The sequence below is a fragment of the Buteo buteo genome, chromosome 9 (genome assembly GCF_964188355.1).
Source record: "Buteo buteo chromosome 9, bButBut1.hap1.1, whole genome shotgun sequence".
NCBI lineage: Eukaryota > Metazoa > Chordata > Aves > Accipitriformes > Accipitridae > Buteo > Buteo buteo.
The window spans coordinates 42,920,360-42,934,350 of NC_134179.1; the positions used below are offsets into that span (position 1 = coordinate 42,920,360).

Below are 13,991 nucleotides of genomic sequence, written 5' to 3' on the forward strand. Positions count from 1 at the left end.
TGACACAAGCAGCACAATCACAGATCATAAAGTGAGATGCGTGGTTTTGTTAGTTGGTTTATTAGTTGCTGTGATTACCCTAACTATGTAATCCACCTTATACTCTCTTTGGTGTGCCCCTTTCTCATACTGGGTTATAATGCCACCACTTTCTTTTAATTTATGCCCAAATCACCTCTTTGGGTTTTTTTTTTCTTAAGTGTCTGGTACTTGAAATACATTTTCTTCCTTAGTCACTAAAGCCAGTTCTTTTCTTCAGTCTAAATTTGTTCTGCCAAAGGACTTGGCCCAACTTGTAAATCAGGTTAACTGAATTAGCAGAGTCATATAGTACAGCAAATTAGGCTAAAACTGACCCTGCAAAAAGGGAGGCTTTTGACCCGGATCAGTCTACTGAACTATTTCATTGCTTGTCTTCACAAACAGTTGTACCAGCACAGCTCAAGGATGGAGGAAACAGACAGAACCTCCTTAAGCTATTTTTGCTGTAAAGCGTGTCCTTGCTTTTCTTAAAAGGGGCTTCTTTGGGCAAGATGTTCTGAGCGCCTCACAAGAAGGCTTTAGAAGAGGCAAGAATTCATTACTGTGCCGGCTGGGTGTATAAAACGGTCACGGCTCGTGGGAATTGAATGGAGACTGCAAGATTTGTGGTTTGTCATTTCTTTGCCAACCCCTTCTGTTTGCTTTCGGCGCAGGGGTCAGTGAAAGACCAGCTGAAGGCGTATGGTGCTCTCACGGAAAATGTAACCCGGAAATACACTCGCCAGATTCTCGAGGGAGTCTCGTACCTTCACAGCAACATGATTGTGCACAGGGACATAAAGGGTGAGATCAGCTGATGATTTATGTATATACCACTTGCTAAAGGAACTCTGAAAGAAGACGACAAGTGTTAAGAATTCAGCATCCTGGCTGGGGCTTCTGAACATTGCTTTGCTCAGTCATCCCTTTTTGGTCTTACATCCATGTGCAGGGCTTGGGGAAGGTCATGTTCTGGGCTGGGTATGGGAAGTTGGGCTGTTCTCCCTACAGGACCCAAGAGCATGGCCGTTTGGTTATGGTAAGAAAGACTGGAAGCCTCTAATTCTTAGGAACACACCTCTGTAACTCCTCATCTTTCTCTCACAGCCCAGCAAAATGAGGCTGAGTTGCCACCTGACTTTCACTGCCCCCCTGAGGCATGCTCATTTCCCTGTGGATTCCCTTATGATTTCCTCTCTGCTTGGCCAAAGTAGTGTTTCTCAGGTGGTAGGCATACAAATTGCCATAAGAGCTCCATGCCTGCTCTTGACAATTGTGCTTACCTCAGGTTCTTCTGACTGTCCTGCCTCCTCTGTGTAAGAAACCTCCAATCTTCCATGTAGAGCCTCTGATTAGTCCTTAATCTTCCTCTTACCCGTATAACCCCATGGAGCCAGCCAGTCTCCTTAAGAGTTAATGTCAACAGATGTGGCAGACACCGCACAAATTTTTCTGTGCTCTAGAGGGACCAGGAGGGTTGCTGGCTGCAGGAAAAATACTCTCTTGTTCCCGCCTATAAATCTTCATTGCATCCCCCCTAGGCTGGCAAAGGGAAATGAGCTGCTGATTCTTGAATAACACCTTGTATGCTGCTCATGTGGTGCTCTTTACCAAATGATTTCCTACCTGGTGAGTTATTCACTAGTTTGCACCCATCTAAGCCAAACTGTTAACTTGCCTCCAGGGTGCTGGATGGACTTGTTACTCTGAGTTCAGCTCTTCAGTGGGGAAGTGAAGTGATAAAGCTATGTCCCAACACAAGTGCATTTTACTTGAGGGCAGAAGGATTTCACATAAGCACGTACCAGATAATAGCAACACAGGTTTCTTAATCTTATTGCAGCTTTGAAGGAAGACTTTTTTTTGGTGTCTAAGCCTTAGTTTGTGTCCACATTCAAGCTAAGCTCTTAAGCTTTGCTTTTTTCCCTGGTGTTTCGTGTTCAGGACATCTGACCAAGTAAAGTGGAGATGGACTTGTTTATTGTAGGAGTTCAAAGTGGTTTAACTAGCTACATCTGTTACCCAGCTGACCAGAAAGCAATGATTATACTCACCAAAGCAGCATCCCAATAAATCCTTTTCTACACAGCTATGTACTATCTAAGCCATTGGCCTGGGGGCCCTGCATAGGCTGAGCTGTTTACAGGCAGTGTAACAATGACGGTGCTGACTCAGCGCTCATTTCCCTTCCCCCTTCACTTCCTTGTGTTTTTCCCCTGAAGTTTTTCCCATTTGCAGCCATTAGCATTTGGCTTGTCTACAGCCTGAATTAAAGAAATGATGTTTAGCAGGTCACCTGAGGCTTAATGGGGAAAAAGCCATACCATGAGCATGGGTATTTCTGGGTTGGATATCAGCTCTGTAGGCTGCGGATCCAACAGCTGGATTGCATGAAAACAGCTGTCTCCATTCTTTGTTTTTTGTCCAGGAGCCAATATTCTCCGTGACTCTGCTGGGAATGTGAAGCTTGGGGACTTTGGGGCCAGCAAACGGCTGCAGACAATCTGTATGTCTGGAACAGGCATCCGCTCTGTCACTGGCACGCCATATTGGATGAGCCCAGAGGTGATCAGCGGAGAAGGCTATGGAAGAAAAGCGGACGTATGGTGAGGCTTTAACTTTCTGTCCATAGATCAATTTACAGCTTTTCTGGAGCGACATAAGACACATACATTCTGTCGTCCGTATATCCAAAAGCAGATTTTGTCTGGATCAGAAGTTTAAGGCGAACTGAAGTAGTTGATATGAACTCAAGACATGACCTGCTGCAGGCTGTGCTTTGCAATGTCAACACACAACTGCTCATTTAGTTTTTCAGGAACAATTCCCACTCGTTCCTCCCTCTAACTGATAGCTGATTTTCTGTTTTCTGACTGGTGCGAGGTTTCCATCCTTCTAATATACCTTGTAAGAGAGACTGAAGGTTGTTTAGGGAGAGTCCATTCATTTGCTTATAAGATGAGAGGTATGCTTATAACACACTGGAAGTGAAAGGAATAGAATTTGAGCTTTAAAGGAAGGATGCCCAAACCTGGAATAACAAAAGATACAGGTCAGATCAGAGGTGACCTCAAGTATGCATGAATGGAAACTGTAGCCATGCTATTATTGGCATAGCCAAGAAACAGCCTCTATCAAACGGAAAGAGCAAAATGGTCCTGTGTCAAAATGTTAGTTTTGGAGGCCTTAAAAAGGTGAGATTATAAAACTAAACTAAATGACAGCAACAAAAGGTATGTTTGTCTCTCCACAGTAAAGCAAGGCCTATGCTATTTCCTGTACAAGCAGTGAGTGGAAACGTAGCTGAAATGTGTCTCGTATGCAAAGAGTTAAGTTCTGCAGACTCCCCCAGTTGGGATGCTGGGGGAGAGAATGGAGCACGTGCCATTCCCCCTGGGTTGATGCAGTTGTGGATTTCCTCTTGGTGCTGACATCGGTCCATTCCCATCAAAGAGACGCTGCTGTTGGCTGGGCTCCAGTTCCTACAATCCTGATCATTATTTAGGGGGGGGTCAGAATTTTCCAGTGCAGCGTTAGTCCCAGGATGGACGCGTATGGCCGAGAGGCTCAAAGACGTAACAAATCTATCCACCTGGCTTTCTGCCACTGCTGCAGGCCCCTCTCCAATTTTCTTTTTCCTAAATAGCAGAATATGTGAGCTATTTGTTATTGCTGGAGTGACTTGACATGAAAAACATTCCTGCTGTTTGCTGAATATCTTAAAGAAACCGGATCTGCTAAAACGGTATAAATCAGTCTAAACAATAATATATCCCTGCTTGCTCTTGAGCAAACCCCCAGCACTTCAGCACACATGGTTTGCATTTTCTGTACTCTCTTCTAGTAAGTCTTAAATGGCTGGAAACCAGTGTAAAATTTTCACGTTGGATTTTAAACCTTGTCAAGAAGTCATTTCTTGCATATTCACTGGATTTAATTCCTTTCCTTCCTCATCTTGGCAATTGATGCAAGTCTGCCTCTGAAAATGTCTTTTCTTTGCTTTTCACTTCAAAAGAGGGTTTAGTTTAAAGGTAGAAGAGGCAGTTTTGCCTTTTTAATGGAACGATGTGATCAAAACACAGGACTTGATAGAAGTTCACTAACTGCTTCTGCTTAATCTGTGGCCTGGAGGAAGCAATTAATCCTTTTTGAACAAAAACCAATCACTGCAGTACTAGAGAAACCCATCTTCCCTGTGAAAGTATTGGTGTCACGCTTGCTTCAGAAAGGTGGTTCAGCCGTGTCTGTCCCCATAATCACATTCTTGCCTTGAAGTAGCCTGCAGAGCCCCATTAACTTTACTAGGAGTGTTTTGCCTTAACTTAATTGATGTATCTGCCCTACTGGCATTTTAACTTACTGCCTTCTCAGTTTGGAGCTGTTAAGACTTTAATTAATTTTTTGACTGTCTACGGTGCTTGGTTTCTTGCGAAGTGGAGATATTAGGGGTTTTTTTCCCATGTGGGCATTCTGAGGCTGTACGCTGAAAAGGGATTTTGCTGAAATGGCTTTGTGGGGTCAACCAGCTCTGATTCACTGGACCTTGGTTAAAAAGTATGTTTTCTACCTTGCAACTCAGCAAGTGCCTTTGAGATGTAACAGTAGCAGCAGCACCCAAAATACCACTGAGGTCAAACGGCACCTTCAGGGACATCTCGTGTGCACCTCTTGTCCTCTGTTGTTAATGCAGATGTTTACTGAGTAGAATTTGAGCTAAGGAGAGCCAGACAGATGACACTTCACAGTTTTTGGTGCAGTGAGAACCACAGTGGAAACCAGCCTCCCTGTCTCAGCACTTTACTGCTAGCCTGACAGTAGTAAAAGCAGCAACGTTGGCAGGTCTGGCTCAGAATCTGTGCACACATGGGGTTTGCTGAGCACAAAGCCATTTTATAGCTGTTTTCAGAGCAGAGCTGTACCTTGATGCTGGCTGCTTGGAAGTTCTCTCTGAACACTGTGCATTATTGTGTGAGTCAATTCTCACTTTTTTTTTCCTGTCTCCTTTTCCAGGAGCCTCGGGTGTACTGTTGTGGAAATGCTGACAGAGAAACCACCCTGGGCAGAGTACGAAGCCATGGCAGCCATTTTCAAAATCGCCACCCAACCAACCAACCCCCAGCTCCCCTCCCACATATCAGAACATTGCCGGGACTTTCTAAAGCAGATCTTTGTGGAAGCCAGGCACAGACCCTCTGCTGAAGAGCTGCTCAGACATCAGTTTGCACAGCTCCAGTACTGAATTACCTCCCTTGCTAGCAGCTCCTGCTGGGCTTTCGGTGCCCCGTCTGGTCTAGTTGCAACTGCCCGTTGTGGTGCTGCATCTTCAAAATGCCAACTCAGCTGTCCTAGTCCTTTGGGGAAATTATGCCAAGGAACCTAGGGTCTGCTCTTGTGCCTGATACCTTTGTTTGCTGGACTAATGTTTATTCTACCGACAGCTGTCCAAACAGAGCTGCATTTTTTGCCCTAGTTACCTTGATGTGAAATTGCAGCTGGCTGCGTGTTTTCTGTAGGCCCAAGAATGGGAATATAAGAAGTGTCTCACTGAACATAGAAGAAATCTGAACCAAGGTGGGAACTGGAAGAGCTACACTCTTCAGAACAGAAACGTGCAACAGCCATCCAGACCAGCTCTCTACGTGCGGGTCACTGTTGTCCAGACTGCTAGGGCTTTAGAGGCATCTATAGTACATGAATCCAGCAAAAAGCCATGTGTCATTGAGCATGCGCTCGCTATATAATTATATATTTTTCTTCTTAAGTATTCAGCATCTGAAGGTGTTCAGAAAATATTGATTCAAAAGTATGTGAATAGTGTTATTTTATAATGAAACCATGGATTTTGGGATGGGGGTGAGGGAGGTCTTTCTAGCTAAATGTCAGGATAATCAGAAAAGTTTCAGCAGAATGCAATCACTCCAGGGCCTAAGATAAGGGCTCTCCCACTGATGTTAGAAAATCCAGAGCTTGATTTCCAAGGCTTGATCTGTCCTAGCATTAAGACAGTGTCAGTTAGTTTGTGTCCTCAATAGCCAACAAATCTGTGCTCCTGCTTCATCTCCCTGGGACTGCCGGGTCTAAACAAAACCCTTCTCGAAGGGAGTTCTGCAGAACAGCTTTCTGTTGCACCTATCTTTTTGGCTGGTAACTTTTTACCATCCTTTAAACCAAAGATGGTTCATCTGGTGCCCAGGAATTTACTTCAGGAATAGCTTATGTGTTTCTTTGAGGACGTGGCCTAATGGAAAATCGAGTTTTTCATGGGGAGAATTTGCTGGACACTAGTTTTACTTGTGCACAGTAAGTTAGAATCAAGCTCAACCCTTCAGTGTGTGTGTTTTGTTTTACAGGTGTGCAAGTGTTCATTTAAGATTTCCATAAAATGTTATGGCCCTATTTAAATAAGCTTTTGTACGAGTCAAGTCAAACAGTGAACCAGAGAGAACATTTGTAATGCTAGCATATTTCTAAAATTAACTGGAGATTCCCATGCAGGTACCAGCAAAATGCATCCAAGTGATTTTGCCTTTGAAAGGTACCACGTCTCTGAGAACTGAGTCCTGATGGCTTACTGGCCTCAAATACTGTATGTTGATTGGGGCACTAATAGTCCTTACTCATAAAAGACTAGCAGTTTGTAAGTGCTGGGGATTCATGGAGTAATTTTAAGTTATCTGTGTGAAATTAAACTAAGAAAAGCAAATGTATTATTAGCTAAAATACTGTTCTATAGAGCAATGCTAAAGTTGTTCTGCTCTTATATTGGAAACCATATTAAGGCTCCACATACCTCCGCTCTTCTCCCCCATAAAAACTTGAAAATTGCTTTCATAATGCAGTAAAATTAACAGTTTTTAAGTGAATGCTAATAGCAGGATAAGGCAAGTTTTAATGAAACCAAGCTCCTTGAACACATGAGAAATACTGTGTTGAATTAAAAGAGGGAAAAAAGAACCCTAAAAAACCCCAAACAACCAAAAGCCCTGAAAGGGTTTAACAATCTGAAGTTTTTTGTGCCAAACTCAGAGCAATGAGTAATCAGTGAAAGCAAGCTAATGTTTTCACTTTCAGGCTCTCCTGCACTACTACAAAGATGCACTGTTGAGGTTGCAGGCACTTAGGGGGATATCTTTTATGAAAGCCCTTGTTCCGTAATTTATTTAATTCTAGTGAGAGCACTTCTATTGATCTTTTCCAAACCTGGAACTTGACTCCAAATTGTCAAGACACATGGCCTGATTTTTGGCCTTCACTTCACTGTCGCTTGCACCGAAGGGAAGCAAGGGCATGACACTTCTACTCTGTTTTAGGGAGCATTTTACACCACTTTGCTGTCTGTGGTGTAAATGGCTGTGTATGCTGCAGAGGAATGTGAAATCATTCCTGTAGTCTTGATGACAGAAGTAGGGTGGTCAGCACTCCTGTGGGGCCTGGTAGCACTCTTCAAGCCTTGCACCTAGCACCTAAATATACCAAAGATTGGAATCTTCTATTCGTCACACTTTACCCTGCAGACTTACAGCCAGCAACCAAGAGTGCAGTGATCCTGTCTGCATAGATTTCTCTCTACCCTTGGCTTGTCCTCAACAAACTGAGACCTTTTTCTGTGGTCTTTCCTTGCTATCCCACACGTTGTGTTTTGGGAGAGAATAGGGCATGAGGAAATGGTATAACTCGTAACGTTTCAAAGCAACTAAATCCTCAGGATCTGTTGTGGCTTTTACCTCATACGTGTCATGGAAGGCTGTTCCAGAGCAGAGCAAAGAGCATCGTGGACTGATGGGCTCAGTCCTCTCCCCGCCAGAGCTTCTGGTCCTTCCCACCACCTATGCTGAAATGTGCCTACTCTGTGTATACACTTGTATTCCAGTCTGTATTAATGGAAGTAAATAGCAATTGTACAGTGACAGAGAACATGGGGTGCCATCTTGGACTTCTTGTATTCCAGTACCTGACCCAATGCCACCCGTTCGGCACAGGAACAAGCCAAAGCATTACTTGTATGTTTGGAGATGCACTTTTATGAATGTAGTTTATATCGCTCTTTTTTAGCTCTTTTTACATCATGTAAACGGTGATGCCTCATACTTTTTTTTTATTTATATCGTAAAAGATCATATTTGGTGATTTTTATATATATCGACTCGACTGTTACGGGGTAGGGGGGAGGATGGGAAATAAATTTGACGCCTTTATGAATTTAAAAAGGAAAAAAAGCAGCTGGTTTTGCAGAGAATTTGCTGATGGTTTATAACGAGTAGAGCCAAGCCAAAATGCTTTCTTTGTTTCCTCACAGCCCTCTTGATTATGGAAAAGGAAGATCTGGATTCTTAAGTCCACTGCTGTGGTGATTAAGCTTGGGGCTGACACTTATACTACAGTCTCTTAGCACGGCCCTGGCAGCAAAGAAGTTTCAAGTGGACATAAACGTAATTATACTTCTAAATTGAATTACATCTGGCCTCTTTATCCTGGCAGAATTGGAAAAAAATGGGAATAAACTCATTTAGGGGACAGTGGAGGAGGAGTGCCAGCCTAACAATTAGCTATTGTGTCCATTCCAAATGTCATGTTGTATTTTCTGCTATTCCTTCCAGGGAGGGCTATATAGTGAATATTGAGTATTGGGATCCTTGATGGAAGGTGCTGCAGAAATGGAGAATACTCTGTCTGAAGAAAAATATCTTGTAGGAGTCCCATTATTCTGAAACAGTTGAAGCTGAGCAGGAAAATGTCTGAGATTCCCATCAGAGAGGAACTTGGGGGAATGGGGAATTTGGCTGTCCCTGAGCTTGTTAGGAAACAAACTATTGGCATTTTGGTCTCGGTGTGACGATTCTGTGCATTCCAGGTTATTTGCTTGTTCTCCAGTAAATCTGATCTTTGCCTATTCTAGTGGTGATAGCTTGCAGCAATTTGGATTTTTTTCATATTTTTTTGAGTAGTATTCCAATGGACTTGGAGATGCTCCAAACAGTTCCCTTTGCCATTAATTACCAAAACAAATTGACCAAGAGGGAAATTGGTACCTGCTCAGGTGACACATGTTATTTCCAAGTGCCCAGAAAGCCAGGATAACTTGTGAAACCTCAGTAAATATATATTCCTGCTGTATACACTTTCTCTAGTAGGCAAAGGCCAGATCCTTAGAGCTGTACAGGGGGGGCTGAATGAGATCCCAGTGATTGGTGCTTAGGTTAATAGCTGCTGGATGGAAAGGTTTTATATATTTGAATATGTACGGTCCTGTGGCTGTCACCTTGGTACCTGCCCGTGGAGCTGGGAGCATTCAGTCTGTCTTTAATTTTCAGAATAAAATAGATGTCCTCTGTGGTTTAATGGTGTTTGGGCTTCAGGTCTTTAAACCCCAGCCTTCTTTAGGAGCAAATCTGACTAAGAGCTCTGAATTTCCCAGTTAGAAAACGTAGATGTGCCTAGGGGGGCAGTTCAGAAATGAGGAAAAGGACTTTAATAACTATCAATACCTGTCTGACATAAACTGTGCAGAGCAGGGAGAAATTGCTTTAACCTGGATTGTGCAGAAGACCTTGAACCAGTAGTCTATATATACCGACCGGGGGCTTGCAGTGCAAAGCCAGGCCATTGTATCGTTTTATTTACAATAAAATTATCATTTATATGAAAGCCTTTTTGGTGGTTGTATGCGATACAGTGTCTCTTACTTCCTGTATGAGTGGTGCCTCGAGATAAGTAAGACAATTAACTAGTTTTCCTTCTAACCAAGGACCTTAACTGAAGGAGGAAATTTTTCCTTTCAGGAGTTTATTCTTTAGGACAGGTGGAGAAGCGTCCAATTCGTGAAGCATTGCTTCTTGCATCAGGTAAGTCTGTGTCCTCCACAAGGCTGCCCCTGAGGAAGGTCATATTCATCCATTTTCACTCTTCAAAGAGAGAGGTAGAATGGCTCCCATCTGTCTTGTTAGTGTGTAAAAATAGGAACATCTTCATTTCACCTTGCAGGAGAGTAGCTGTGACTGGTTTATTGGCACTTCATATGGGATTGTACTGATGGAGAGCAGGAGCTGAGGTTTGCATTTGGATTCAGCTGTGGTGGCGAGTTCTTTACTCCAGGTCTTGGTCTGTAAATGTTCTTGATTCTTCAGTGTTTAGCAGGGTAGATCATCATCAGGTGGGGAGAAGGCAGTTGGTAACAAGACCAGGAGGAGATGGTTAGTATGATAATGTCTGATTCCCTGCTGTGTTTCACTTCAGCTGGGAACTCTATAGGGAATACTGCAGAGTAGCTTGCTAAGTGGGGTACGCCAGGTCTAGCTTGTGAAGCTCAGGCTCCTTGAAAATATATTTATTCTAAATACCTGGAAACAGTTAAAGGTTCCTGAACAGTTTCTCCTTTGAATGTGTTGTCCAGTCCTTTTAGAAAGCAGAAATTTGGAGAAGAAAGGCCTCTGGACTTCAGACAAATGTGAGATATCATGAGCTCCCTTCCAGAACTGAAGCCTCCCAGCAGAAGTGGAGGAAATCGGGTAGTCTTGCATTGAGCGTACTTGGGATTTGGGATAGGATAAGCTTTGCTGTCCCAGAGTATGCCAAGGGAATGGGTAACCGCATTTCCAAATATTTTCAGGCTTTTTTTTTTTTTCCAGCATACTATCTTAGGAAAGGACAGAAATAGTGCTCCTATAAAATTCATCTACACTACTTGCGGAAATGCTCATTTTTTCCTGGTCCTGCTTGGTCTGTTTATGCAGCTCCTAGCCTTCAGTGTCACAGTCACTTAAGCAGTGGTTTGAATGCCACCATGGTCCCTTGAGATGCCGGCCTCCCCAGGCCCTAACCACAACCTTCCCTGTAATCACCTTTTCCCAGGCCATGGTATAGCTCGTTGCTATGTCAACTAGATACCGAAATATTTGTTAATGTAAAATATGAGCAAATAAGAATAAATGGGTTAACAAGCTGATGCAATAGAAACCACTGCACATGAAACAAGTACATGCGTGGCACTTGTGTGCTGTTCCAGAACAGATGAGAACCAGACAAGTGAAGTTGTCCCAGAACAAAAATGTCTTGTGGAACCAGAAATAACCGCTCCCGCTACATCCTGACACCCTACTTGTGTGCATTAGAACCTGAAAATCCTGCCTTTGCTAAAGGAGGAACTTGGAAACTCTTGGTTACCTTTACTCAAGGAGGTCTTTCCCAAAGCTGATGCCTTCATCCTCCTTTCCACTCGATGTGTTCAGGGGTAACGTTTGCGTTGTGAACATGAGATTCACATCTTACACTTTTATGATGGCATGTTTTCTCCTGGACTCCCCCCCTACTCCCTCCTCAAAAATAAGTAGCTCTATAGTAATTCTGCTTTCCATAAATACAGAGTGTTTTGTCCTGACTTGAATCCTCACCATGCCTGTCTGTAAGTGCTGGTTGAGCAGGGGCTGGGAGAGGAATGTGGAGGTTGAAGGTTAGAAATGATCAGCCACAAAACACTGACCAATGCACAAAAGAAATGCAGCTAAAACCCTCTACTGCCTTTTTTATTTCTGATAATTTGTGTTATATGCATAGTGTAGCTGAGGGGAAGGTGACTAAAGGTGTGTTTCCTCTCCAAGTCCAGTTCTGAAGCAAATATAATTTAAAATCTCCAAAGAGGTTGGCTACACTACACTACTGTGGCTCTTTCTATTAGGGTAGTAAAGTCTAAACTAGGAACAATGTCTTCTGGATTTAATATTGCTTGGGTGTGGGTGTGTTGCATTATATTCAGGAAATGCTGGCACGGTTAGCTGTCATGTCACTTGTTCTTCTGTTGTTGATCTCTGCCTAGTGCTCTGTGTCTTGTCCAAAACTGGACATCTGGATGGTATGGATGTATATGGATTCTTGCTGATTTTTTCCCAAAACAGTTTTTATTACGTGAATCTGTTGGCTTGAATTTTTAGGCTCCGTAAATGTCCTTTCTGGAGCTAAAAGGCAGGTTGGTAACAGAAGCCTCGTGCTTGCATGGAAATGCAAAAGAAAGATGTGGTGTGTGTGTAATACAAAAAAAAGGTTATTTGTTGCTCCTCAGTTGCATTGTTTCTTCAGTGGCAAGACCAGATCTGCACTTTGGAGGAGAGGAAGCGCAGGTGGCAGTGTGCCATTTTCCGTGCTTCAAATTAAGGGCCAGTTAAAGTCTTGCAGCAGTCATCAACACACCCTGGGCCACTATTAAAGCGGCTGTTCTGCATCGCCTTGGAGCCCAAGAGAGCTGTAGCATCCTCTGCTTTGGCTGCAACTTTTGCTGCTTCTCTGGCTCCTCTGCTGGGGATATTTTCCCATGGAGCTGCTGTGCTGGAGCAGCAGAAAGAAGCCCCAAGAGGGACCAGGTCATGACTTGAAAGGAACTTTTAAGTAGTTGATCTCAACGGAGTGCAACTCTGCAGCATCCTCGCGTAGGTTGCAGGCAGTATCTATCTCCCTAGCTCTTGCTTCGCTTGCCAGATGCTGCAGGTTTCTCTCTGAACCCAGCTGTCTGGACAGCTTCTGTCTCCAGATCGCTCTGAACCATCTTGGTCCCAGGCTGGCGTGGGGTGCCGCTCTGCGGTGCCGCTGTGCAGTGCTGCTCAGCCTCACCAGGGGGAGTGCAGGATGCTTCCCCCCCACCGCTCAAAGTTGATGGCTGGCTTCTGGCCACTTCGAAATTTCAAATAAAAAGCTGTAATAATGATTGGCAGCTATATATGCTGAGAGCCTGTGGTCCTTTCTTCTCTTCACGGTTATCTTATCCCTAATTGTGGGGTCTGAACATCCTGAACCCTGGTAACTCCATACGTACAGATTGCCGGTTTAGACTGCTGGTCAAGGGAGGCTGCTGGCAGCTGGAATGAGAAAAGACAGCCCTTGTGCTTAAAGATGGAGATTTGAAGTGAGAGTGTTGCAGTAAGGAGTCACTGTGTCTGCTCAGAAACAGGATTTTTGTGCGTGTTGCCCAAAAGGTATATTAAGGGTATGGGTGATTCAGAAAGGGGGGTTCCAGTGGCATGAAACTAGCTCTCATCATAAAATCAGCTGGATTTTAGCTAAACATTAGGGACAAAGAGACAATGTTCAGGGTTTCTTTTTTTTTTTTTTTTAATCTGTCTTACAGAAACCTCACAGTTGGAGATACTTTAAGCTGGGGTTTCTATAGTGCTGCTTCTTCTGGTACGCCCTGGGAAAGTGTGCACCGTCATTTGTGCAGGGCTGTGCACCTTTGAAATGTATCGGGCAGATAAGATAAGCTCAAAGCGTTTAAAACCTCTTCCCATGTGTGTTACCACTAGGGTTTCCCTGTGTGCAGAGCCTGGCATGTTAATCAGGGAAGCAGGAGTTTGCCATTCTTTTTCTTTGTGTGCCGCAGCCATTCTGTGAAACGTAGCTGTATCGAACGTCTCTCCCCCTGCGTGAATCTGATACTGATCAGATTTGCTTCCCACCCCCCCCGAACTGTGGTGCCTGGGTCAGGTTGCTGCAGCCTGTTCGGTAATATATAGCCTGGTTGTTGGTTTGTGCTCTCAAAATCAGAAAACAATCGTGTAACAGGCTGGAGATCTCGCACCTCTTGTGCTTGCACATGCTCCCTCCGTTTCTGCTACATCCATGAGTTTCCTGTGCCCATATGAGAAGGGGGTAAGTAGAGAACGGTGAGTGCTACTATCTTTAGACAAAATCCCAAATTTCAATTTTGGGGAGGGAAGGAGAGAAATGAAACATCATTTTTCTTCTTGCTTAATGTTCTCTTTTTAACTGAAAGCCCAACATTTAAAAGCTGGGGTTTTTTTCTCCCTCCCCAACCCCCAAAATCATCTGGTATAGTTAAAAAGGCTTTGTATCTGATTGCCCCGCTGTGCAGAAAAGAGCAGCAGCCTGCCGAGGTGAGGGAATCGGGAAGTGAGGCCAGCAAGAAACAGGAAGCGAAACCGAGGAGTCTGCTTTCATTTTCTAAGGCGACCTTAGGAAGGAAGGGG

General features: G+C 43.9%; 1 protein-coding gene across 5 annotated transcripts in view; it reads left to right on the forward strand.

Moving 5' to 3' along the window:
• Positions 1–9,666, forward strand: part of MAP3K3 (mitogen-activated protein kinase kinase kinase 3) — a 39,494-nt gene extending 29,828 nt beyond the window's left edge. For all 5 annotated transcript variants that reach the window (XM_075036261.1, XM_075036262.1, XM_075036263.1 and 2 more), the window contains exons 15-17: positions 696–825; positions 2,450–2,627; positions 5,032–9,666. In XM_075036261.1, the coding sequence (XP_074892362.1) occupies positions 696–825; positions 2,450–2,627; positions 5,032–5,260 (537 nt within the window). In that variant the 3' untranslated portion in view covers positions 5,261–9,666. The remainder of the gene's footprint in view (positions 1–695; positions 826–2,449; positions 2,628–5,031) is intronic.
• Positions 9,667–13,991: the final 4,325 nt, after the last annotated feature.